Consider the following 24,883-nt stretch of genomic DNA (forward strand, 5'->3'; position numbering starts at 1 on the left):
GCCCCTGTTTCCTAAAGCAGTGTGAGTCAAGGTTTTACAGACTGTCAGCTAAGCCCTGAGCTCTAACCAAATGGTGGATGTTTCCTCTTATGGCTGCCTCCTATGCCATGGGCTCCCTCCTCCATCTCTGTACCTCCAGCCCTAGCATGGCACCTATTCTCCCAGGAAAATTGTCCGTGGCAATTCTGGAAGACTCCCTGGAGGAAGCCAGGTTCCTTGGAATGTGGTAGGAGGGCACGATGAAAAGAGGGTGTGTGTGAGGCTCAAAGGCGGGCACGATGAAGCCATTTATAGGGTGTATGTGCTTTGGAAGGAGTGGAAAGGAACCAGAAGTGTGTTTGGAGGAGCCCAAAGTCCCCGCCTATTTCAGGGGTACAGCTGGACCAGTTTGTGCGGAGCCCAGGCCTCCTCGGGAGGGATGAAGGTCCTTGCTCCTCCGGAAGGGATGGATGGGCATCTCCGGGTGAGGGACCACTGGGAGCTACTGAGAAACTGCTATGCTGCTTGAGAAGCATCATTTATAGGTAACAGTTAGCTAATTAATTAAACATTTCCTGAGTGCCTATTATATTCTAGGGCTGATTCTAGAAACTTGGACAATGTACTGGCCCTCATGGAAGTTTCATTTTAGTGGGGGGAAGGTAAAATAACTAACAAACAAGCTAGGAGTTTCAGGTGGTGATAAATGCTTTGAAGGAAATAAAACAAGGATGTAGCATAGAAGTGACTGGGAGAGAGGAGGTCAGGGAAGGCCAGATGAGGAGGTGACATTTTGGGCCGAGAAAACTTGAATGATCAAATGGCACCAGCTATTCCAAGAGCTGGGGGAAACGTGTTTCAGCCAGATCACAGAACAGGTGAAGGTCCTGGGGTAGGAACAAAAATGATGGATTAGATAGGTGTACAAAAAGACTAGAGAGGCTGGAGGGTGGTGAGCCAAGGGCAGAATGAAAAATGGGTGGGAGAGGCATGTCAGGTCAGACCACTCAGGGTCTGGTAGGATTTTATTTCAAGTACTACTGTGTATTAGCTAGTTACTGCTGTGTAACAAATGACCCCAGCTTTTAGCAGTTTGGAACAAAACTCATTTTTAAATCTCACAGTTTCTGTAGATCAGGAATCTGGGCATGCCTTTGCTGGGTTCTCAACTTCAGAGGCTCTCCGTGACTGCAGTCCAGATGTTGGCTGGGAAGGCTACACTTCATGCTCACATGATTGTTGTCAGGATTCAGATACTCATGGGTATTGATCTGAGGTCGTTCTCAGTTCCTCACATGCAGTTCTTTTCAATGTGGCAGCGTGCTTCATCAAAGCACACAGACTAAAGAGGCGAGAGAGAGAGTCTGATAGCAAGACAGAAGCCATCGTCTTTTGCAACCTAATCACGGAAATGGCATTTGTCATCTTGGCCCTATTCTACTCATTAGAAGCAAGTCACACAATGGGTTTTTCATCCTCACTAAAGGAATGCCAGCAGGTGGGGGTCACCTTAGAAATCTGCCTGCCACACACAGGAAGCCACTGGAGGTGTCCCAGCAGGAGATGACATGGCCTGATATACCTTGTTAGAGGATCACTCTGGCTTTCTTGAGCATGAGGAGTGAGTATGAATGGTGAGTGAGCAAGGATGACACCGGAAGGCCAGTGGGGACTTCAGTAAAAGATGATGCCAACTGGGACTAAGAGGGTGACCATGGATAGGCAGGAAAGGGGGTTCAAGGGGCTCCACCAATGGACAGGAGCCAGGGGCCAGTGAGAGGGAAGCAGATGACTCCTGGGCTGGCTGTGACATGTGCCTCCTGCCGGTGGGATGACATGCCTTTGACTCTCGGGATGTGTGCTCTGTGCTTGTCTCCTCCTGGGAGAGACAGGGTGACACTATCGCAACCTCCTCCAGCCCAACCTGAGGTCACACATTTGCTGGATGACTAGCTCACATGAGGAGCACCGACTGCGAGCAGAGAACAGATGTTGCCTTGTGCCAGGCTGAGGGACCAACCCCATGCCCTCAGTTTTAGTCTGACCATGCTCAGAGTAACCAAGTGAGCAGGGGCAAGGCGGGAGGGTGCTCACAAAGGCAGGAAAGAAGTTGGTCCGAAGGCTGTGGGTTATTGTTAAGCTGATTAACAAAGGCAGGAAAGAACTAAGGGATGTATCTGTGTCCATCTGCCCCTCTGTCTCAGGTGTGACAAGGTTTAGGGCAGGGAGAATTACTAAAGCATGTTAGGGCATCCCTAACCAATAAACTCCAGAGAGACAAATGAATCTTTACCTGCTATTGGCGAAAAGATAGAGAGAACCTGATCATTTTTAAATATATATATTTTTATTGATTTCAGAGATGAAGGGAGAGATAGACACATCAATGATGACAGAGAACCATTGATCAGCTGCCCCTTGCACACCCTACACAGGGGATAGAGCCTGTAACACCCACACAGCGGATAGATGCCCTGACCGGGAATCGAACCATGACCTTCTGGTCCATCGATTGATGCTCAACACTGAGCCACGCCAGCTGGGCAAGAGCTTGATAATGTGGCTACCATTTCTGTGTCAGTCTTGTGCTAAGCACTCACAGATGTATCAATTAATCCTCTTAACAACCCAGTGATGTAGGCATTTCCCACTTCTCAGATGGGAAATCTGAGGATTAGAGAAGCTCACTTGCATATTCATCTCCTGCCCCCAGGAGTAAAAAGGGGCAGCAGCCTTCATTCTCAAGAGTGGGTCCTGGCTTGCCAGAGAGGAGCAGAGCAAAACGTGTTTTACTGCGGCAGCAGAGGGCGCCCCCTGGTGGTGGCAGCGATGAAGAGCAGTGGGTGAGAATTGAGCCTGGGTTTAGCTAAGTTGATTGGGGGGGGGAGGGGGGGGGGGGAGAGGGGGGGAGGTGGACACAGAGAGAAAGCTGTGTCCATGGAGACTGGGTTCATCAAGTCAGCTTACCCCAGGCAGAGGGTCAAAGTGCATCTCCTTCCCAGCCAGGCGCTCATCACGTGGGTAACCCAAATGACGTCACCTGCACCAGCCACACTCATCACTCACACCTGGTGTCCGCAGCTGCATTCATACTCCTGCATGTGCCATACCGGCATCGTCTTGTTTATAATGTAGGGCCTAGAATTTTGGCTAAGTTAGGGGTCAGTCTGAATGGATTTTTAAAAAATATATATTTTATTGATTTTTTACAGAGAGGAAGGGAAAAGGATAGAGAGTTAGAAACATAGATCAGCTGCCTCCTGCACACCTCCCTCAGGGGATGTGCCCCCAACTAAGGTACACGCCCTTGACTGGAATCAAACCTGGGACCCTTCCGTCCACAGGCCAATGATCTATCCACTGAGCCAAGCCAGTTAGGGCTGGATTTTTTTGCTTATAGGGGCCAGACTCCACATGGGGGATTTTGTGGGTACCACTGTCCACACAGCTCCCCAAGGCTTCACGGGGAGTTGGACACGGGCCATTTATGAGACAAGACAGGAAGTGCTCTGTAGCTAGGGGAGCACAGGGCAGAGGTGGGGACTCAGCTTGGCCAGTTGGGGGAGGCGTGATGTCAGCTTGGAAAACACCCAGGACACCTTGGGTTTTGAGTCTCCTGAATGAGAATCACAAACTGTGTTGATTCTGAGAATAAATGCAAGCCTGGAGCTGACCAGCCTCTGACGGTCCCTCCAGCCACCTGCGCGGTTCCTTCACGTTGATCGGGAGCTGGGAGAGGCCCCTGCCCAGGAGGGAGGGAGCCGGGGAGAGGAGCAGCTGGGGTGTCAGGACGCCTGTGTCCTATTTCCAGCAGCTGTCACTGGCTCACCGTGCGACCTTGCTGAGGTCACGGCCACGCTTTCCTTGCAGGAGAAGACAGACGTGGCAAAGCTCGCATTTTACCAAGGGATGCGAATCCTGGAAGATGGGGTCCTCCCTGCTCCCCACGAACCTCAGCCACATCTGCTCCTGCTGATATTGATGAGAACTGCTTCAGTTTGAATTTGGGGGATTTTGGAGGGACACCCAAAGCAAGAAGCAAGGAGTTCCTACCACAGCAAGACCTATGGCCACTTTCACATGCAGCGTGTTCCGAACATTTTTCAGATCACGTTCCACAGCACTGGTTCCACGTGGGCCTCGAGCCGCCTGTGGCCGGACCAGGGAAAGGAGGGCGGTGGGGGGGAGGAGAGAAGGCATTTTCTCTCTAGTTTCAAGATGAGGGCATCAAGGTCGAGAGAGAGGGGGGGGGGGGGAGAGAGAGAGAGAGAGAGAGAGAGAGAGAGAGAGAGAGAGAGAGAGGGAGAGAGAGAGAGAGGAGGAGAGGTTTTTCTCAATACTTTAATGACCAGGGACCCCTTTTATTATTTTACTACCGAGCAACCCCCCCCCCCCCCCCCACACACACACACTGTAGGCAAGCCCTTGCTATTCCAGGGTATTTGGAACAAAATACCGGCACTCATGGGTGATTTTGATGAATGAAAACAGCCAAATTTCTACATTTATTGAGTAGAAATTTGGCTGTTTTCATTCATCAAAATCACCCATGAGTGCCGGTTTCTGTCCAGCACCAAAGAATAAGGGCGACCCTGAGCCCATTGCCCAGAGTAGCAGCATTTCCTCCGGTGACTTTCTCAGAGGCAAAGGCCTGGTTCCCGCCGCACTGTGTGAAATCCTGAAAAGCTTACCTTCCAGGAGCCCAGGGACCCCGGGCTTGTAAGTATTGCCCAGAGAGGCTCAGTGGCCCAGGAGAGGCGCTGTGGCTAGCGGTGGGGCCAGGGCCGGGGCCAGGGGCCTGACGCCCAGGCCAGGGTTCCAGCCAAGCTGCCCACTGGGCATGGCTGTCCACACTCAGACACACTGGGCAGTGCTGGCCACACTCACACACACAGGCACAGGGCACACGCGTGCAAGACAGCAGCCCAGTGGAACGCAGGCCAGCGGAAGCAACGATGCTGAGGGCTCTGGCCATAATCAATAGTAGTAAGTGGCGGGAACCAGGCCCGTGACTGCAAAAGATCATTACTATGCTGTCCTTTCAGGGGGCACTCTCACCCCCTCTGAGGGGATCAGACCATCGCTCTGGCACCTGCTCTTTAAGAGGAGACAGACCAGAGAGGGGCTGAGCCCCTGCAGCTGGGGACCCCAGAAGAGAGGAGACACCCCCAGAAGCTCAGGGGGTCTGGCATGGAGGCAGGGAAAGAGCTGCAGGACCCCCGTGGCTCAGAGCTCCCCTCCACACACCCCTGCTCCCCAGGGCTCCTGAGACTCCTCATCTGTGGAGCCGCTGGCTCAGACCCAGAGGCTCAGGGTTTTGATCCACCGAGACTCCATGTACCTTTGGAAAAGGCCGAGGCTTAGCTCCATGGCTTTAGCAGCCAGGCCTCCACCAAAGCGCATCAGGGCGGGGGGGCCAGGGCAGGGTCTCTGGGGCCGGTGGCCCAACAGCTGCTCCCTGGCTATTTTGGTCCAGCTATCAATTCCAGGGTATTTGGAACAAAATAGCCCGCAGCGTGGTGGCTCTGGGGGTGGGGGGCGGGGGTGAGGGTGGGGAGAATCTCTGCTTTGGGAGTTTCTTAAAGAGAGAGCGGGGAGGAGGAGCTTGGCTTGGGGGAGGGAGGGCAGGAGGGGAATCTTGTGTCTGAAGCGAGGTGACCTGCCTTGCTGTCCTTTCAGCCTTGACCCCTCCCTGACCTGCTTCCTTGGGACCCAAAGCTGGAGTTGGTGGGGGAAGAGTGAATGTTAAGAGGGAAGAGATCATTTTTTAATTCGGGTTCTTGACCCTGTGGTGGTCCTCCATAGCTGGTGACAGGCAGAGGACTGGTTCCCATTTTACGGAGGGGGCGCAGGGGGTGCAGAGATAGGAGGCCACAGGCATGGGAGCCAGGCCTCCTTACACCAGGCCCCACCCCTTCGGTTGGACCTCCTAGACCAGCAGCGGCTCCGCACTGGCCTCTGCGCGCTCCTGAGGAGCAGGGACCAACCTGGATGGAAAGTGCTGACTGGCCACAGCGGGGCTTCGGGCAGCTGCCAGCCTCCAGGACCCCGCCGGCCTGGCTGAGATTGGGGTAGGGGTGGGAGGGAGGAAGAACAGCCACCCCTCTGGGGCCCTGCCCAGCCCCATGGGCAGCCCCGGTCGCGCCCCCCCAAGAGCCTGCCGGCATCGCTCCGGGCGCCGGGCCACAGTGACCCGGGCTGCGCTCCCTTTGGCAGCGGGTGGCGCAGGGAGCGTGCTTTGGCACCTGGCGGGCGCGGGGCGCCAGGCTTGGGGCCTGGGCACCAGCTGGGCTGGGATGCGCTCCTTAACCGAGCTTAGTCAGCGAGGGCTCCTGGCGGAGCGCATACGACAGCTGACAGTTCCGATGATCAGGTCCCCAAGTAAGCCGTCCCGGTGGGGCCGCATTTGGCGACCACCACTTGGCCACCCTCGCCGCTCCCTCCCGTCTCTCCCCCGGGATTTAACAGCGGGTTAATTTCCTGTCCTGGGAAATCCTTCCCGAGTGTCCCTCGCCCCTCCCTCCCGGCTCCTCTTCCCCTCCCTCCCCTCCCGTCCCCCCTCCGCTCCGTCCCTTCGCTCCGAGCTCCCCAAGTCCGCCCCCGCGCGTCAGGGCGCACGCCCTCCCCGCCCCGCCGCCCTCCGGCTCCCGGCGCCCCGCTGTCCTGCCGTCCGCAGAGCCGGTCCGCGTCGCCGCGGCTCGCGGGGTCCGGCCATGCGCCCCCGCGCCGCCCCCCGCGCCCCCGCCGCCTTGCTCGGGCTCTGCGGCCTCCTCCTCCTGCTGCTGCTGCTCGGACCCGGGCGCGCCTGCCCCGCGGGCTGCGCCTGCCCGGACCCGCTCACCGTGGACTGCCGCGGCCGCGGGCTGCCCAGCGTGCCCGACCCCTTCCCGCTGGACGTGCGCAAGCTGCTGGCGGCCGGCAACCGCATCCAGCGCCTCCCCGAGGACCTCTTCCTGCTCCACGGCGACCTGGTGTACCTGGACCTCGGCAACAACTCGCTGCGCGCGCTGGAGGAGGGCGCGTTCCGCGGCTCGGCCAGGCTGGCCTTCCTGGACCTCAGCCACAACAACCTGAGCCGCCTAGACGCCGGCGCCTTCCGCTCGGCCGCGGGGCTGGTGCGGCTCAGCCTGGCCCACAACCGCCTGCAGGGCGTGCACGAGGCGGCCTTCGAGAGCCTGGAGTCGCTGCAGGTGCTGGAGCTCCACGGCAACGAGCTGCGCGGCCTCAGCGTGGCCGCCCTGGCCGCGCTGCCCGCGCTGCGCTCCCTGCGCCTGGACGGCAACCCCTGGCTCTGCGACTGCGACTTCGCCCACCTCTTCGCCTGGATCCAGGAGAACGCGTCCAAGCTGCCCAAAGGCGAGCCGGGCCGCCAGGCTGGGATGGAGCTGGGGGAGGGAGGGGGAAGGGGCTGGGAGAGAAAGGGAGGGGGGAAGGGGCCGGAAGAGGCCACCGCAGCCCCGGGGGCCTGGGGTGGAGCGGGAAGAGGTCTGGGTGCTCAGAGGGACCACAGGATGAGAGCTGCTCCTGGGCTGTAACCTCGCAAGTTCCTAGTCTGAACTTTTTCTGGGAATCTTCTGGGGAAGGGGGCTGGGGAGGGACACTTCTGGGTTCTCCAATTTCTGGGCCCTGATGCTATACTCCACCCCCACCCCCACCCCCTTCTCCAACAACCCACTTTCCAGAGTTAGAGATCTGTCATTTCTCCGTCACCTAAATCACCTCATGGGCCTCTAGGTTCTAGCACTGGTGGGCGTGGTGACTTAACCCCTTCTAAATGGAACGCGCCCTCCTGATAGGAAACCACTAATCGCATTCTCACTGCTCTGAAAGTTCAGAGAACCAGCCGCTAAGAACCCCCCAGCAGCCTGCAGGGCCTGAGCAGGAGTGTTTCTCAGCTCCCAGCCGGCCCTTCTCTCTAACGGGGTGAGGATATTCCTGGTGAGGGACAATGGCTGCTCCCGGAGAGCCAGGTTCTGTGATTTTGCAGCCCAGATATGATCTCACCCAACAAAAATGTGAGCAGGTGCACCTTTCCCTTTCCTGGTGCGCCTTTCCTGGGGTGACAGACACATGCACCCCCACCTGCAGACAGGAGCACCGGGCCGGCAGTTACGGCCCGGTGAAGGCCAGTGGGAAGGAAGCAAAGGCAGAGCTGAGAGGGAAGGGACCTCAGCACCCACAGGGAAGAGCCCCAGGCAGGGAGCAGGCAGAGTGTCCTTGCCCTCAGGGGTCCCAGCCTACCATGGGGCTCAGCCGGGGACTCCAGAGCCCAGCTCCACCTTCATCTACCGAAGGCTCTGGGTAGAACAGGAGCCAGAGCTGTGTGGCACACGTTATAAAAGGTGACACCGATAAGGATATAGCTTCTATAGATCCTTTTTCCATGTACTGAGGATTCAGGGTGTACCTCACCTACACCCCAGATTCCTGTGCTCACGCGTTAATTCCACACTGACTGAGCACCTGCCCCAGGCAGGACCCGTCTCTCCTCACAGGTGCAGGGCCCTGAGCTGCCACTTTAAGCCCAGGCAGGCTCTCTCCCATAAAAAAGCCCTAAAAGGTACAGGCGCCTCAGCTTCATTTATTTTTAAAATATTTTTATTGATTTCAGAGAGGGAGAAAGAGACAGCAATATCAATGATGAGAGAACCACCAACAGACCACCTCCTGCATGTGCCCCCACTGGGTCCGAGCCCCCAACCAGGTCATGTGCCCTTGACTGGAATTGAACCTGGGACCCTTCAGTCCTCAGGCCGACACTCCATTCACTGAACCAAACCGGCCAGGGCCAGACTCCCCAGCTTTAAACTTTGCCTTCCTTCAAGGGCCGGGCTCCCCAGATGCTCCCCACCACAAGCTGCCCCGGAGGCCGGAAGACCTCACTGTGGAATGGGGGTGTGCCTCAGTTCTGTTGGTTTCCACCTCTGCTCCCCCACAGACTTGGCATCTTTACTCCCACGGTTCACTGAGCTGATATAACGGGCTCTTATTGTCATCCGAGTGAGGGCTAGGTGTTATGGGGTCAGGATCTGTAGGTTTCAGCCTCTGTGCTGCCATCGATGGCTGTGACCTTGAACGGGCCACCTGTCCTTCGGCCTCATGTTCTCATCTCTGAAGTACTGCAGGTGGCCTCTGAGGTCTCTACAGGGACCTTGGTTTGGAGTCTGAAGACACAGGCTTGAAGCCTCGCTTAAACCTGGGTGACTCTGGGTGGGCCACTTAACTTTGTTCGAGCCTCATCTTCCTCCTGCTTGAAACTGGCACCTGGAATGCTGGGTAGTCTGAATCGGTGATTTTTGGGATCAAAACCAGATCACGTGGGTGGAAGGAAGGAGCAGTGTGAATGTAAAATGCCATTCTTCCCAGATGTGTGATCCTAGCATGTCTCCGACCTCTCTGAGCTTCTGTTTCCCCACCTCTAACCTCAGCACGCAGTGACCAAATCCCACACCGTGTTTACATGAGATCAGCTCCATCAGGGCACAGCCATGCTTAGCTCAGAATGGGCGCTCTGTAACCTCAGACACCCCCTTCCCACCTTCTCCTGCACTTGTGCAGGGCAGCGTGGCTGAGAGCCCGGACTCTGGCACTGAGCTGCTGGGTTCAAATCCTGCCTCTACTTCTCACTAGTTGGGTGACCTGCAGTACCCCAGTTTCCTCATCTGTAAAATGAGGATGACGCTCGTACCCATCTCTGGAAGGGCACACGCAGGTCCCTGCGGAAGACTGAATAGCTAAGGTTCCTCTTCCACTTCCCTCTGTAGCCACAGCCACGTGTGGCCCACAGACTAGGAGAGTGAAGGGAACTAATTCTCATGCCCAGCGACCTTGGCCTGAGCAGCAGTAGGGAGGGAAGGCGGAAAGGAGTGGGGATCAGGGGCTCAGTTATACAGGTGCACGTGCTAAGCCTTGGGACTGCTCGCCTGGCCCCTGCCTGGGGCAGCTTCCTGGAAAGGCCATTCTGGGCTCCGCTCGGGCCCTGTGGGCAGACCCTGCTTGGAGTCCTCTCTAGGAAGGGGGGGGGGGGGTCATGCGGTAGGATGCTCACCAGTTAGTTCACTAACATGCCTGGCAGGCTGGACCCTTGGCTCTCTGGGGGGGTCCCTGCCCCATCTCCTAGTAATCCCGCTCTCCTTTTCTGACGTCAGACACTTGGAGAGCCCAGTGTGGTGGAAGAGTGAGGACTTCTGGTCATACTGACAAAATAGATATAGTTCAGCCAAAGAGACCGGAGCTGATAACTTTCTCCCCTGGTGACTCCAAGGTGCTTTTTCTTTAAAACGGAAGCAGTTCTATCTCCTGGAGGATGAAATAACAGGCTCCACGCAGACTCGGGAGCTGGAGAAAAGTCTCCTAAAGAAACGGAAAGCACCCAGGAGCCCACCACCCTCCAAGGTTTTCTACATTTAATTGGGTTTTATTCCTAAGCACATGCAAATTTCTTAAACAAGTTGATACTAGATTATACTGATTTTGTGTTTCTTATTGAGTTGTGAGAATTCCCTGTCTTTGCAGTTCTTTAAGAATTTAGCTTTTTAAAAAATTAAATGTATGGGATGACATTGGCCAGTATAAACATCTAGGTTTTGGGTGGGTTTCTGAGTGACAAGATCTGCGTATTGCACCGTGTGCCCACCATCTACAGTCCAGTCTTCTCCTGTCACCTGATATCAGGACCCCTTCTCCTTCCACCCCCGTTCCACTGGCAGCCACCCCACTGCTGTGCATGTTCACGAGTTTCAGTTTTATATCCCACATCTGAGTGAAATCATAGCTCTTGAAAATTTGACTTTTAATGGCCACCTAATGGGTCGTTTTATTAATCTATGAACTGGCCTGTCTCCTGTTAGAAGTATGGGTAGGTGCCTTAGTTTTGTCTACAGACAAAGCTGAACGGAACACCCCTCCTGGATGCAGAGGAAAAGCTCTGGGGATTTCCTGGGGGTGGGTTTTTTGAGGTGGGAACACAGAGTGAGAGTCTAATCTTATATTTAATCTCTGGAGTCATTTTTGCCCAATTGCACCCCAGACAGGGGACACTGGTGGCCAGTAGAGAGTCCCCGTGCCACCCCACTGTCCTCAGATTTATTCGCTTTAAATATTTGACTGGCAGAGAGCAATCTGTCCCCTCATTGCTTTCATTGGCATCGCAGTTTCGCTCCCCAGCGGAGTGAACATTCAGTGTGTTTATCCAGCTCCTGGCGGGGCTGACCGAGGTCTCACTCCGCCTTTGACAGGTCTGTGCCCGCCTGTGTGCCACGGGCTACTGCATTTTTAATTTGCCTCTTAATTAGAGTCGAGTCTCCGGTGTCACCTTTCTCACAATTACTTGTGTCCGGGGCCAGCTGTCGGCTCCCACGGGCGCCATGGTCTGGAGCTCCGGGGACGAGGCCACCGTGTACACAGGCCGAGGCAACCTCACCTCGTCTGCTCCCTGGACAGCCTGCTCCTGGGGTCCTGCTGCTCCATCCCAAACCCCAGCCCTTTCTGAAAGCAGCACATCCATCCCGTCCCTCTGTCGCTTCACTCACAGGGTGACCTTGTTGCTGGGAAGCAGAGAACAGTGGTCCTAGCTCCCTGCCCACCCAGGACAGCCCAGGGCACGCGTGGGGGATTTGCTCTGGGGAGGCCAGGACCACTGTTCGCTGAGTGACCCCGCGCCAGCTGACCCAGATGCCCAAGGGGGAGGCCCTTTCAGCCAAGTGGCCATCCGCCTCCCACCGTCCCCGGATCTTGTGATTTCCAGTGTAATTGGGATGAGGTTAAGGTGACCAGGCGTCCTGCCAAAAGCAGGACGCCTGGTCACCTTAGATGAGGTGCTTGGAAGGTTGTGTCGCCTTCAGGCTGGAAGGGCGTTGAGGGCCCCACATCATGTGGGTGGTCGTGAGTACCCGGATCTGGCACATTTACGGTGACGTGAGCCAATTCTCCAAATGGCATCCAAGGGACAAGGTCTGTATACCACATCCTGTGCCCACCACCCAAAGTCAAGTCTTCTCCAGTTACCTTATATCAGGACCCCTCCTCCTCCCGCCCCCTTCCCTCTGGCAACCGTCCCACTGCTGTGTGTTCACGAGTTTCAGTTTTATATCCCATATCTGAGTGACATCCTATGGTTCTTAGCTTTTGAAAGTTTAACATTTAGTGGCCACGTAATAGGTCACCTTATCAATCTATGAACTGGCCCAGTGATCGGCAAACTCATTAGTCAACAGAGCCAAATATCAACAGTACAACGATTGAAATTTCTTCGGAGAGCCAACTTTTTTAAACTTAAACTTCTTCTAATGCCACTTCTTCGAAATAGACTCAGCCAGCACGTGGTATTTTGTGGAAGAGCCACACTCAAGGGGACAAAGAGCCGCATGTGGCTCGCGAGCCGCAGTCTGCCGGCCATGGAACTGGCCTGTCTCCTGTTAGAAGTATGGGTAGATGCCTCATTTTGGTCCTTGGACAATGCTGAAGGGAACATCCTCATGCAGGTAGAGGAAAAGCTCTGGGAATTTCGCCTCCGAGGTCGCAGCGGAGTGCACACCTCCTGGCTCCTGCTCTCAGGTCCTCGCCCAACTGTTACATGTCCCCATTCTCACCTTTCCTTCTAGCTTTCTGGTTCTCACTTAGCTCCCCCCTCCACCGCCCTGGGCACCCCAAGGCTGAGTTGGGAGCCTGCCCTGTGCACTCTCATTGGGTCCTGTGCCACCTCTATGACCCCAGCTTGATAGTGACAGTTCATGAGTCTGGCCCATTTCAAGGACAAAATGTGTCTCGTTTCCCCTTGAATCCCCTGCAGCTAACACAGCATAAGATGTGTCTGGAAACCTCCCATGGCTTCCATTGTGCTTAAACCCAGATTCTACCCCTGGCCCACAAGATCCTCCCTCTATCTCCTCTCCCTCCCTGTCCCAGCCCATCCCAGCATCATGGGTGACAGAGAGGGATGAACAGGGTGCAGAGGAGAGAGGGAAGGTAGCATCACTGAGCAGAGATGGGGGAGACACAAAGTCCAGTTCTATGGCTTGGATGAAATTGTCCCCCGAAGAGAGAGATCAGGTGAGGACCAGTCTCTGAGTGAGCCCCGGGAATATTGAGGGCCCTGTGGAGTCATGGAGAGAGGGTAGGCTTTGTGGACAGGCCTGCCTTTACATCAAGACCCTCTCAGATGAGCTGTATGACTTGGGGCAAGTCACATAGCTCCTTGGAGCCCCTGTCTCTGCATCTAAAAAGTACCCCGCATTGTACCCCCACGCTCAAGAGCCAAAGGTGGAAGCAACCCCAGTATCCATTGACGGATGAATAGATGAGCGAGATGGGGCTCACCCATACAGCGAGGCATCCTTCAGCCTTAAAGAAAGGAAATCCTGACACCGGCTACAGCACGGATAAGCCTTGGGGTAATTGCGCTAAGCAAAACAAGCATTTCACAAAGGGACAGATAGTATATGAGTCCACTTGTCTGAGGCACCTGAAAGCAGGCAGATACATAGAGACAGGAAGTAGAATGGTGGCTGCCAGGGCCTGGGGGAGGGGAGAGATGGGGAGTTAGTGTTTAATGAGGACAGAGATTAAATTTTATAAGGTGAAAGTTGTTCCGGAAATGGATGCTGGTGATGGTTGCACAACAGTACTGAATGCCACTGTAGCTCAGATGGCAAATGTTATGTTATTTATGTTGTGGTATTTTACTGCAATTAAAAAAATGTTTTCATGGGAGTAGAGAAACAAATCACCTTAAAGCAGGGCACCTCAGCCCAGCACCATTGGCATTATGGACCGGCTGATTCTTTGCCGTGGAGGTTGTCCTGTGCCCTGTAGGATGTTTAGCAGCATCCCTGTCTTCTACCCACTCAGTGCCAGTAGCACCCCACCCAGGGGTGACAACTGAAGACATCTCCAGACATCACCAAATGCTCCCTGCGTGGGGAAATCACCCCAGGGTTGAGAACAACTGCTCTGAAGGGCTGTTGAGAAAGAGGATTAAGAGAGATGATAATGGTAAAGTACTTGTTATAGATCCTGATAAATAGTGGGAGTTTCCATAAATAGCACGTCCTTGAAGAATGTAAACTCAAGATTCACCGTGTCATTGGAGGGGCCCCACTAACACACATGCCCCTTTTCAACCCAAGGATATTCCTGTTTCTTCTTCCAGTGAGCCCATCATTAGGGACCAACTTGGGACTCCGTATTCAGAAGGAAAGGTTCAGGAGGGAGCCACAGAGGGTGTCTCTGAGTGCCCAGAGACAGTATGGAGCATTGATTGCCGTGATCTGTGGGAGGTCCCAGACTCACAGGGCAACTTAGATTTCCTCACCCTGGCTGTGTCAGAAGATTCTCTCTGACCAGATCATCCTATATAATAAAAGGGTAACATGCAAATTAAAATGTGGCAGAATGACCGGTCGCTATGATGCACACTGACCATGGGGGTGGAGGGGAGATGGGGGAGACGCTCAATGCAGGAGCTGCCCCCTGGTGGTCAGTGTGCTCCCACAGGGGGAGCGCCGCTCAGCCACAAGCCAGGCTGATGGTTGGCAAGCGCTGCTGTGCTGATGGGACGACAGCTCCGACTGCTAAAGGGTGCAGGCCTGGTTGAGGAACCTCCCCCGTGTCCCCCAGTGCATGAGTGTCGTGCTCCAGGCCTCTAGTCAATAATAATGAGACACAGGTTGGTACCCCAGGCACTCGGCCCAGGACCCAACTAATAGCAAGCATCTGTTATTGATAATTGAGGTGGTGGCAGTGGTGGTGGTAGAAATGGTAGAGGTTGGTGTCATGGTGGACATGGAGGAGGTAGTGGACATCATGGTGAACAGGGAGGAGGTGGGCATCATGGTGGAGATGGTGGACACAGGGGAGGTGATGGAAGTAGCAATGACAGTGATGGTGGAGATGCGGGAGTGATGGTGATGGTGGTGGTCGTGGAAAACACATACATGCCACCAGAGGAGAACACTTTGGGCCCTCAGCGACCATCTCTGCTCACTTCCTCCTGAGGGGGGCAGGTTAGGAAAACTGCCTGCAGGTCAGTTGGTTTCCCATGCCTGTGCATGCAACTGTGTGGCTGTCCTCAGGCTCCATGGGCGATGGGCCGGAGTGTAGGGTAACAGACACAAGTCTCAGTCCTGGGGCAGGGCTCACTCCTCTCTGCTGCCCTCCACGGACACGCTCGGTGGGGCCAGGACCAAGCAGGAGCCCTTGGCCGGGTGCACTGTCCGCTGGTACATCTTCCCCTGGTGGACATCAGCTGACTGTTTAATCAGGAGAAGTGTCTGCGGCCGGGACAGGGAGGATGGCGGGGAATTTTCCCTACGCAGCAATCGGTATTTAATGAAAGTGATGGAGAGGGCAAAGATCGGCACTACCGGAAATTGGAGCCGGGTCCCCAGGCATCCCAGCCCCCAGGAGCAGGAGCAAGCGTGCACACCTCAGACGCCCCTGTGTGCAGTCTTCCTTCGCGGAACGGGCCGTGGCACCCACAACTTCCCCAGATGCTCACCGTCATAGTCCGCTGGGACCCCGGTGCCCAGAGAGAGCACTGCCCAGGGAGTCAGCAGACCTGGGTCCCACCCACACTCCCTGTGCCCTGAGACAAGTTGCCTGACCTCTCTTGGCCTCACATCTGTGAAATATGTGGGGGGTGATGACAGGGAGGGGCGTTAACACGTCACAGGTGCCCTGCGATCTGAGAGGCTGTGAAGCCAGGAGGTCCCCTCTGAAAGGAGCCCTGTGTGTGCGGAAGGACAAAAGCTGCTCTGTTTCTAGTTCTTTCGGTTTGGAGTCTGGGGGGCTAGTGCGGAGGGCCTGGCTAGGCGCCTCGCCAGCCCAGGCTGAGCCCTCACTGCAGCGGGTGGCAGAGGAGTGATGGCAGTGGTGAGCTCTGGCCGAGAGCCGTGGGACCCAGGCCCAGTGGCCCCCGGAGAACCGGTGTTGGCCCTTCCTCCAGGGCGGGGGCAGGGGAGCCCCTCCCGGGACAGGACGCGTAGCTCCAGCAGGGAGCTGGGTGAAGAGCAGCCACTCTGTCCCTGAGGAGCCCGGGTCACCAGGGCCTCCTCACACCTCTGGCAGACTTCAGGCTCTCTGGTCTTGGCAGACAGTTCCCAGAACAACACAAGTGGTCAATGAGCGCAGCAGACATCAGAGAAACGCGAACTACAATAACTCAACCACATGCCATGTCACAGCGCAGACTGGCCAAGGCAGAGGGTGACAAAGAGCCGTGGTGGGCACGGGTTCGGGGCCTCTCTCACAATCTCCCACTGGTGGGAGTGCGTCTGGGGAAACAATGAAGGATGTGTACACGGACGCTCCTCGCAGCTCTGCTTCTAGTAGGAAAAAACCACAAACATCCTGGAATCGGGGAAGTCACAGCTCATCTGCACAGTAAGATACCCGGAGCCGTTACAGCTGCTATGTGATCTCCGTGTGGGTTCGAGGGAGAGATGTTCCTGGTGTGGTTAGCCCACAGCATGGCGGAGTATATTTCTCCTGGGAGGATTTGTGTACAGGTCCCGTAGAAAAATCTAGAATGGTGTCAGATATGTATTTGTGGGTGCTTTTGTTCCCCTTTTCATGTCTGTCCTGTGTACGCAGGCTTTGTTTACAGGGTGGGGCAAAGGTGGGTTTATAGTTGTTCCAATGGAAAATAATATAAGAATGAATAAATAACAGCACAGGAATAAACTCTGTGTTTTGCATACTCACAACTATACTGGTAAACCTACTTTTGTCCACCCCTGCAGTAAGTGGAATTAGGAAAACAATATATATATATATATATATATATATATATATATATATATATATATATATATATTTCTTAAAATATGTTTTTACTGATTTCAGAGAGGAAGCAAGAGGAAGAGAGAGAAACTTCAATGATGAGAGAGAATCGTTGATCGGCTGCCTCCTGCACATTCCCCACTGGAGATGGAGCCCACAACCCGGGCATGTGCCCTGACTGGGAATTGAACAGTGACCTTGTGGTTCATAGAACAATGCGCAACCACTGAGCCGCACCAGCCGAGCCAACAACATATTTTGAATGGCAGAAACTGCTTAGGGGCACCTGTCGTGGATCTGGGTGAGGCCGCTCCAGGAGGCCAGATCTGGGGAAAGGCCCTGAGAGATCCCCTGGCCGGGGGCCCGTGCGCTGACAAGGGATGAAAGATTAATCTCCTCTCAGCCTTCCTCTGTGTCATCATCTATTTCAGGAGAATGGCAGCTCTTCCCCCTCCCAGCTCAGGTGTCAGCAGCTGGGAAGGAGTCATTAGTGAAGGGGACAGAGCCCCGAGGGGTGGCGGCAGGCAGGTACGGAGCCCCCTGCACCAGGAAGGGGGCCTTGCTCTAACCTTGTGTGCCCTGGCGGAGAAGGAACGGTGCCATGAGGGCACGGAGCAGTGGGCTGTGGGCAGGGCCTCTCTCCCCTCAGCGCGCCCGCTCCCTGTGCTTTCTCCCTGGGAGAGAAGGCCAGCGGCACTGGTCCTTCCCCCTCTCTCGGGCTCTGCAGCCACCCTGCACGTACGAGGTTTGGTAGGGCAGCTGGCCGAGCGGGATGATTTGTGGCTGTGGAACAGGAGTCAGCCCATCCTTGAACTCCATCTTCCTCTAATCCATTGGTTGTACCTCTTGAGTATAAACAATGGCAACCGCCCTGGCAGGTTTGGCTCAGTGGATAGAGCATCAGCCTGCGGACTAAAGGTCCCAGGTTGGATTCTGGTCAAGGGCATGTACCTGGATTGTGGGCTCAGTCCTCAGTGTGGGGCGTGCAGGAGGCAGCTGATCAATGATTCTCTCTCATCATTGATGTTTCTCTTTTTCTCTCTCTCCCCTCCCTTCCCCTCTGAAATCAATAAAAATAGTTTAAAACAAAACAAGACAAAAAACCATGTCAGCCAACTCTGGCAAATATGAGCAAGAAAGGGGCTTATTTCAGGGATATCAGGTAACTCACAGACTGAAGAAACACCAGGGACAGGCTCAGTACAGAATGAGGCAGCTCCACCTGGGCTGGTGCGGCTCAGTGGTTGAGTGTCGACCAGGAGGTCCCGGTCATGGTACATGGGTGGGTTTCAGGCTCCCAGGAGATCTTAGTCACAGGCGGATGGTCTTTTCCTCAACTCCTACCCCTGCCTTTCACTGCCCAGCTGCCTCGGAGACAGACGGGCGACAGGCTCGCTGCCCTGGGGCCAGCCAGGTGGCACGGGTGAGTGAGCAGGCCCCGGCATGTGTCCGGTCTCATTACAAAAGCCTGACAGTTGTCTCCATGTGGCAACATTGCCTCATCTCCTGATTTAAGTGTTTGTTTGTTTTTTAGATTCTTAAAATAAAAGACCTGGTGATGACAAACAAAACCACTGGGCAGCCCGAGCGGGGCTCCTGGCTGTGAATATTAGTCTTTTAATCCAAACCTCAGTTCCGGGCACTGTTCATCCATGTACCCATTTCGGAGCAGCCAGGAGCCCTTCCCCTGACAAGGGAGGGAGGGGTGCGATGGAGGATTCTGTCTCCTTTCCCACTCCCCTCCTGGGGACACATGGCACTGTCTGGAGAGGTCCCCCCCCCAAAAAAAATTATATATATATACACACACATACACACACACACACACACACACACACACACACATATATATATATATATAGATAGATAGATAGATAGATAGATATAGATATAGATATAGATATAGATATAGATATAGATATAGATATAGATATAGATATAGATATATTGGGTCGGCAACTAAGTACTTGCGGATTTTTTAAAGAAAATCAAAGACAATTTTTTCATGGAACTAAATAACTTTATTCTGTAATGTATTGCCCATTTTGATCAATGACCTTTTACCATCTTTCAGGCAGCATCATAATCCCACGTTCAAAAAACTTCTGGTTTTTATTAGCAAAAAACTGAATCAGGAACGATTTGACATCATCATCATTATTGAAATTTTTACCATTCAAGGAGTTTTGTAAAGATCGAAACAAAAAGTAATCAGATGGTGCAAGGTCAGGACTATATGGTGGATGTGGCAAAACATCCCAACCAAGCTCCATTAATTTTTGCCGAGTGACCAAAGATGTGTGTGGCCTTGCATTGTCATGATGGAATACAACACCTTTTCGATTTGTCAATTCGGGCCGCTTTTCTTCAACTGCATTGTTTAATTTCGTTAGTTGTTCAATGTAGACATCAGAATTGATCGTTCGGTTGGGTGGTAAGAGTTCAAAGTAGACAATTCCTTTGTAATCCCACCAAACTGATAACAAAACCTCCTTTTGATGAATATCAGCTTTTGATGTTGTTTGAGTTGGTTCGCCTGGCCTGCTCCACGATCTTTTCCACTTGATATTGTTGTAAACAACCCATTTTTCATCGCCAGTTATCAGTCGTTTTAAAAATGGATCATTTTCATTACGTTTCTTTAGCAAATCGCAGCTGCTAATGCGTTGTGTTAACTGTGATTCTTTCAGTTCATGAGGAACCCATGTATCGAGTTTTTGAACATAGCCAAGTTGTTTTAAGTGATTTTCAATGCATGTATGTGATACATGAAGCTTCTCTGCAATCTCACGTGTTGTACTGTGACAGTCCGAATTGATTATTGCTTTGATTAGGGCGTCATCAACTTCAACTGGACGACCAGAGCGTTTTTCATCTTTGAGTGAAAAATCACCAGAACGAAATTTGGCAAACCAACTTTGACACTGCCGTTCTTTTAAGGCTTCGTCACCATAAACAGCACATAACTTTTTATGAGCTTGCAATGTGTTTTTCCCTTGTGGAAATAAAAAAGCAAAATATGACGAAAATGTTCCTTTTGATTTTCCATTTTTCAACGAACGCCAAACGAAAACTACAAAACAGATCAAAAAACTTTTTTCACTGATTAACAGCTGAATAGCCAACTACCAAATAACAAAATGTGTTTTACATTTGTACTACGTCTGCAAACCTAAAAATTCAACTGAAGCCATATGTGTGTGAAACCCGCAATTACTTAGCTGCCGACCCAATAGATAGATAGATAGATTTCAGAGAGGAAGAGAGAGAGGGAGAGAGAAGTATCAATGATGAGAGAGAATCATTGATTGGCTGCCTCCTGCACGCCCCACACTGGGGATCAAACCCACAACCTGGCATGTGCCCTGACCGGGAATTGAACAGTGACCTCCTGGTCTCGGAGACATTTTTTATTGTTACAATGGGAGGGGACATGCTGCCGGCCTCCATTAGGCAGAGGGCGGGGACAATGATAAGCATTCTCAGTGCGCAGGCCGCCTCCACGTTATAGGGTTGGTTATCCAGTCCCAATTGTCACTGTGCTGAGACTGAGAAATTCTGGTGTAAAGTAGGATCCTGCAAGAGAGAAGAGGGAACCCCAAAGTGAGGTCACCCCAACTCCAGAGTCTGCAGTCGGCCTTGAACGCATCTTTGGAAGACTCTGGCAGCGATGCTCTGCCCCTCTACAGGCCCCACTGACTCTTTGTCCGACTCTTCTCATTCCCCGGCCCTTTGTGAGCTGCGGAAACCCATCAAGCCGGTGGATCTTATCGTGAAAGCACCTACGAGTGTGTCCTGGGGTCTCCTGCCCCGGCTGGGCTCCTGTTTGGCGGTTTTTAAACAGGTCTGTCTCTTCTAGCCGCAGAGACATGACATTTCCTCAAAGCGTCACTCTGTAAAAATGCCAAACTAATCTCAAGGCACCAAGAACATTGTGGAAAGGGGAACTGGCGTGAGGCGTCGGGGCGGGCTCTGAGGCTGGTGGTGTTTTGTTGTGTTTGCTTTCCAGTGAATGCGGCACAGGGCTCTGTGTCTGCTCAGTCAATGCGGCCCATTGAACAAGGAATCGTGCAGCGTTCCTCTGGGTAACGATCGCCTCTGACGACCTGAATGCTATCTGGGCAAATGGTATCTTGGCTTTAGAAACCGCCTGTGCTTCATACTGCTTATTGGTGTCCATATTATTTATTGTCAGAACACCTTTGGCTGGGGGTGGGGTGGATGTTAAGGAGAGGTGGGTCAAGCCCTGGATAGGCAACTCGGTTGGAGCATCGTCTTGTATACCAAAAGGTTGTGGGTTTGACCCCCGCTTGGGGTTCAGATGAGAGGCAACCAATCAATGGTTTTCTCTCACACTGATATTTCTCTCTCTCTCTCAAAAATCAATTTAAAAATATATGCCTTAAAAAGAAAAGAGGCCAAAACCGGTTTGGCTCAGCAGTAGAGCGTCGGTCTGTGGACTGAAAGATCCCAGGTTCGATCCCAGTCAAGGGCATGTACATTGGTTGCGGGCACACCCCTGGTAGGGGGTGTGCAAGAGGCAGCTGGTCGATGTTTCTCTCTCATCGACGTTTCTAGCTCTCTATCTCTCTCCCTTCTTCTCTGTAAAAAATCAATAAAATATATTTTTTTAAAAAAAGAAAGAAAAGAGGAGGCAGATCAATTTATTTTTCTACTTTTCCATTGAAGAAAAGTGTCCAAAAGGAACTTGCAATATAACACTGTCTTAAAGCTCCCCTGTCCTATTCAAAGGCATTTAAATGCTCAAAATAAGTAAACAAAAGTTTGGCTTCTTCTTCTTCTTCAAAAAAAGGAAAAAGTCACAAACTATAGTCAAGTGGCAGCTGGAGAAACCTGCAGAGTTCTGGTCCAGTTAATTCTTTGGGTAGAGAAGGTAGGCACTGAGTCTGGGAGGAGAGACTGTGAATCTGGTTGCCAGGCAATGGTTCCCATGGGGAAGAGAGCATCATAGATTGGCTATTGATACATAAAAGATGGGCCAGGACAGAAGGAAGGAGGAAGCTCAGCCACTCTTCATTCCTCTTCTGTTTCTAAGCTGGAGAAGGAAACATATGCAAATAAAGACCCCAAAAGGTGGTTGCAGGTTTACTCTGCAATTAGTGGAGCCACTCTTTGCAAGACAGAAACCAGTTAATTAGAGTGGTTCGAAGAAATCATCTAAACTTTCAGGTAATTCTGAAGATGGGTTGAGGGTCAGCTTTTGAATTCAGGAAGTGCTGAAGAAGTGAGCAATGGAAGGTTTTCCTGAGTGTGAAAATAAATAAATCATCTTTTCTGTCAAAGAACAGCTTAGACAGCCACCATTTTGGACTGCGTGACTTGGCAGTCGCCATGTTGGCCACATGGCTTGCAGTTCCCCTGGGGGCCACCATCTTGAAACAGCAAAGGCCAGCCCCTCCCTTTCAATTAGCCAATCACAAAAGACTGTGTGCCTGAGCTCCTAGCAAGGGACAGGTCACATACATCAGGAATTATAAAGCCGAGCAGCCCACCTGCTGGTGTGCACACACTTCCAGACCATGTGTGTGCACCCTTCTATGTAAAAGTAAAGATGTTTGCCTTGCTGCCTGGCTCCTGAGTATGTTTTGTGTTCTACCAGAACCCCTGACTTGGGGGGCTCGCCTTATTTCTAACAAAAGGAAGCCCGAGGTAAGCAGAGGTCAGAGGCAAGTGTGCTTAACCTTAATGACATATGGTGTTCTTGCATCTCTGAGAAGCTGTGTTGCTGAAAGCAACTCTCTATGCTCTCCGAGCTTCCATTTTCTCATCCATAGTTGGCATAACAACAGTGCGTACCTCAGAAGGTGGCTGTGCGAATTGGAAGTTAATATGTACGTACCACTTAGAACAGTGTTAGTACTTTGTAAGTGCAATATGAGGGTGAGCTACTATTGTTTTGTTTTTCTCTTTTCTTCCACATAAAAAAGAGAAAATGTGAGTTCTTTATGCATTTTAATGTCATGCATTTTTTTTGTATCTGAAGTCTACACTTTGTACGTAGTTCATATTGTGTATCAGTCAGGATGTACAGATTATGCTGGTAACACATACTAGCAGCCCCCACCCCACAGCATGTGCCCTGCCCTCCATCCCCCTTCCCAGAGGCCGGGTATTACCAGGTCTGGATTAGGGTCTATAGAGATCCTAAACCCTAAAAGTTTATGCTGCCTTCCCGTCACCATCCTGAGTGACTCAAAATTAGGAGAGTACCATAGCCAGGCAGTGTTGCTCAGTGGTTGAGAATTGACCTATGAACCAGGAGGCCAGGGTTTGATTCCTGGTTAGGGCACTTGCCTGGCTTGTGGGCTCCATCCCCAGTAGAAGGCAACCAATCAATGATTCTCTCTCATCATTGATGTGTGTATCTCTCTCTCCCTCTCCCTTCCTCTCTGAAATCAATAAAAGAAAATATATTTTTTTAAAGCATGTGTCCCATCGTAGTTACACTGAGGCTTTAAAAAAAGCTCAAATTCCATTTCAATCAACTTCTCCCCCTTTTGTTTTTTGGGGGGGCTGCTTCTGTTTTGCACTTTGCAAGCACCCGCCTTGCCAACTTTTAGGCAATCCTGTGCTACAGCCTAAACCTGTCTCTCGCCCTGCCCGCCCTGTCCAGGCCTCGATGAAATCCAGTGCTCCCTGCCCCCCGAGAACAGGAGGGTGTTCCTGCGCCAGCTGTCGGAGGCCAGCTTCAGCGAGTGCAAGTTCAGCCTCTCGCTCACAGACCTGTTCATCATCATCTTCTCGGGCGTGGCCGTGTCCATCGCCGCCATCATCTCCAGCTTCGTCCTGGCCACCGTGGTGCAGTGCTTCCAGAGGTGCACCCCCAGCAAGGACGCCGAGGAGGAAGATGAGGATGAGGACGACTGAGCCCACGCTGGTGGCTCCCGTCCGAGGAGAGAGGGAGATGCTGAGACCCACGCGGTCAGTGCCCTGAGCCGCCCAGAGTGGACCCTGGGACGCACCGGGTGGGACCTCCGACCTCAGAGTGTATAATCCTTAGCTCAAGGAGCTCAGGAAGGCTTCCTGGAGGAGGGGCTGCGGCCCAGTGTGGGGTGCGTGGGGAGATGATGGAGTCAAGCTTCACAGCTGCCGGCGGGAAACCAGACTCGCAGCGCTCGCCCACAACGATGACTTTGTGACATCCACGTCTCTGGCCTGGCCTGGGCCACCAGGTCACACCTCCTTCCTCCCAGGAGGCGGCCGCTCAGACAGTAGGGGTTGGGGTTCAGGTCTCTCTCCCACGTTTGGCTAACATGGCACCCAGGAGTAAGCCAAGAGCTGGCGGGAGGGTGGTGGTGGTTCCATTCTGGTTGGGAAAACCTTTGTGGACAGAAAACAAACCTCGATTCTTACCCCCGAGGCAGCGGCCCTCGAAGGAAGGACATTTGCTTTGAATAGCCCCATGGGCTCTGCTCAGAGTCACTTCCCTCTGGCGTTTCTCTCCCCATCCCCAGACCCTGTCCCTGAGCTGCTCCCCAGCCGTCCCCTCTGCTGGCTCTGTTCCAGACTCGCCAGCTCCAGAATTTGCGCTGAAACCTTCCTGGAGGCCAGGCTTCTAGAAAGCAGGAGGCATCGGACCCACAAAATGGTAAAATGATGAAACAAATGAACTGGGACTCGGCCTCTGCAAACCTCCCCTGCGGCCTCAGCGTGTGTGTGTGTGTGTGTGTGTGTGTGTGTGTGTGTGAGAGACGTGGTTGTGGAGCTGAGACCGTGGCAGGCAGTGGTTTCCAGCGTGTGGGATGCAGCCCGTTGGTTCTGAGACAGTACGGCACCAGCAGGGTCATGGGCCCAGCGGGGTGATGTGAGGCGACACACGTGAGCAGCACTGGGCCCTGTGGGGCTTGACAGATGGGGCCACTTCTTCAAAAGAGACTCGCCCAGGACCTGGTATTTTGTGGAAGAGCCACACTCAAGGGGCCAAAGAGCCGCATGTGGCTCGAGAGCCGCAGTTTCCCCACCACGGCCCTGACCTTTACTTCTTCTTGTCAGTCAGGTCTCAGCTCAAAGGTCACCTTCTCAGAAGTCTGCCTGCCCATCCCAGCCAAAGAGACCCTCACCTGCCGCCCTCTAATGCATTCTCTTCACAGCACTCAGGGCTGGG

General features: G+C 53.2%; 1 protein-coding gene and 1 long non-coding RNA gene across 2 annotated transcripts; one reads left to right on the plus strand and one right to left on the minus strand.

Annotated features, from left to right (window-relative positions):
* Positions 1–986: 986 nt before the first annotated feature.
* On the minus strand, positions 987–7,086 carry LOC123652762. Its single transcript, XR_006742258.1, has 2 exons — positions 6,957–7,086; positions 987–1,321 (listed from the first exon to the last, which is right to left on the minus strand). It is a non-coding gene; the product is annotated as an uncharacterized LOC123652762 (long non-coding RNA).
* LRRC38 (leucine rich repeat containing 38) lies at positions 6,630–24,634 on the plus strand. The gene is made up of 2 exons (XM_036446756.2): positions 6,630–7,335; positions 23,393–24,634. The coding sequence occupies exons 1-2, from the start codon at positions 6,693–6,695 to the stop codon at positions 23,644–23,646; spliced, it is 897 nt and encodes a 298-aa protein (XP_036302649.1). The 5' UTR covers positions 6,630–6,692; the 3' UTR covers positions 23,647–24,634.
* The last annotated feature ends 249 nt before the right edge of the window (positions 24,635–24,883 follow it).

Source organism: Pipistrellus kuhlii, unplaced genomic scaffold (genome assembly GCF_014108245.1).
Source record: "Pipistrellus kuhlii isolate mPipKuh1 unplaced genomic scaffold, mPipKuh1.p scaffold_m20_p_2, whole genome shotgun sequence".
In the NCBI taxonomy this organism is placed as follows: domain Eukaryota; kingdom Metazoa; phylum Chordata; class Mammalia; order Chiroptera; family Vespertilionidae; genus Pipistrellus; species Pipistrellus kuhlii.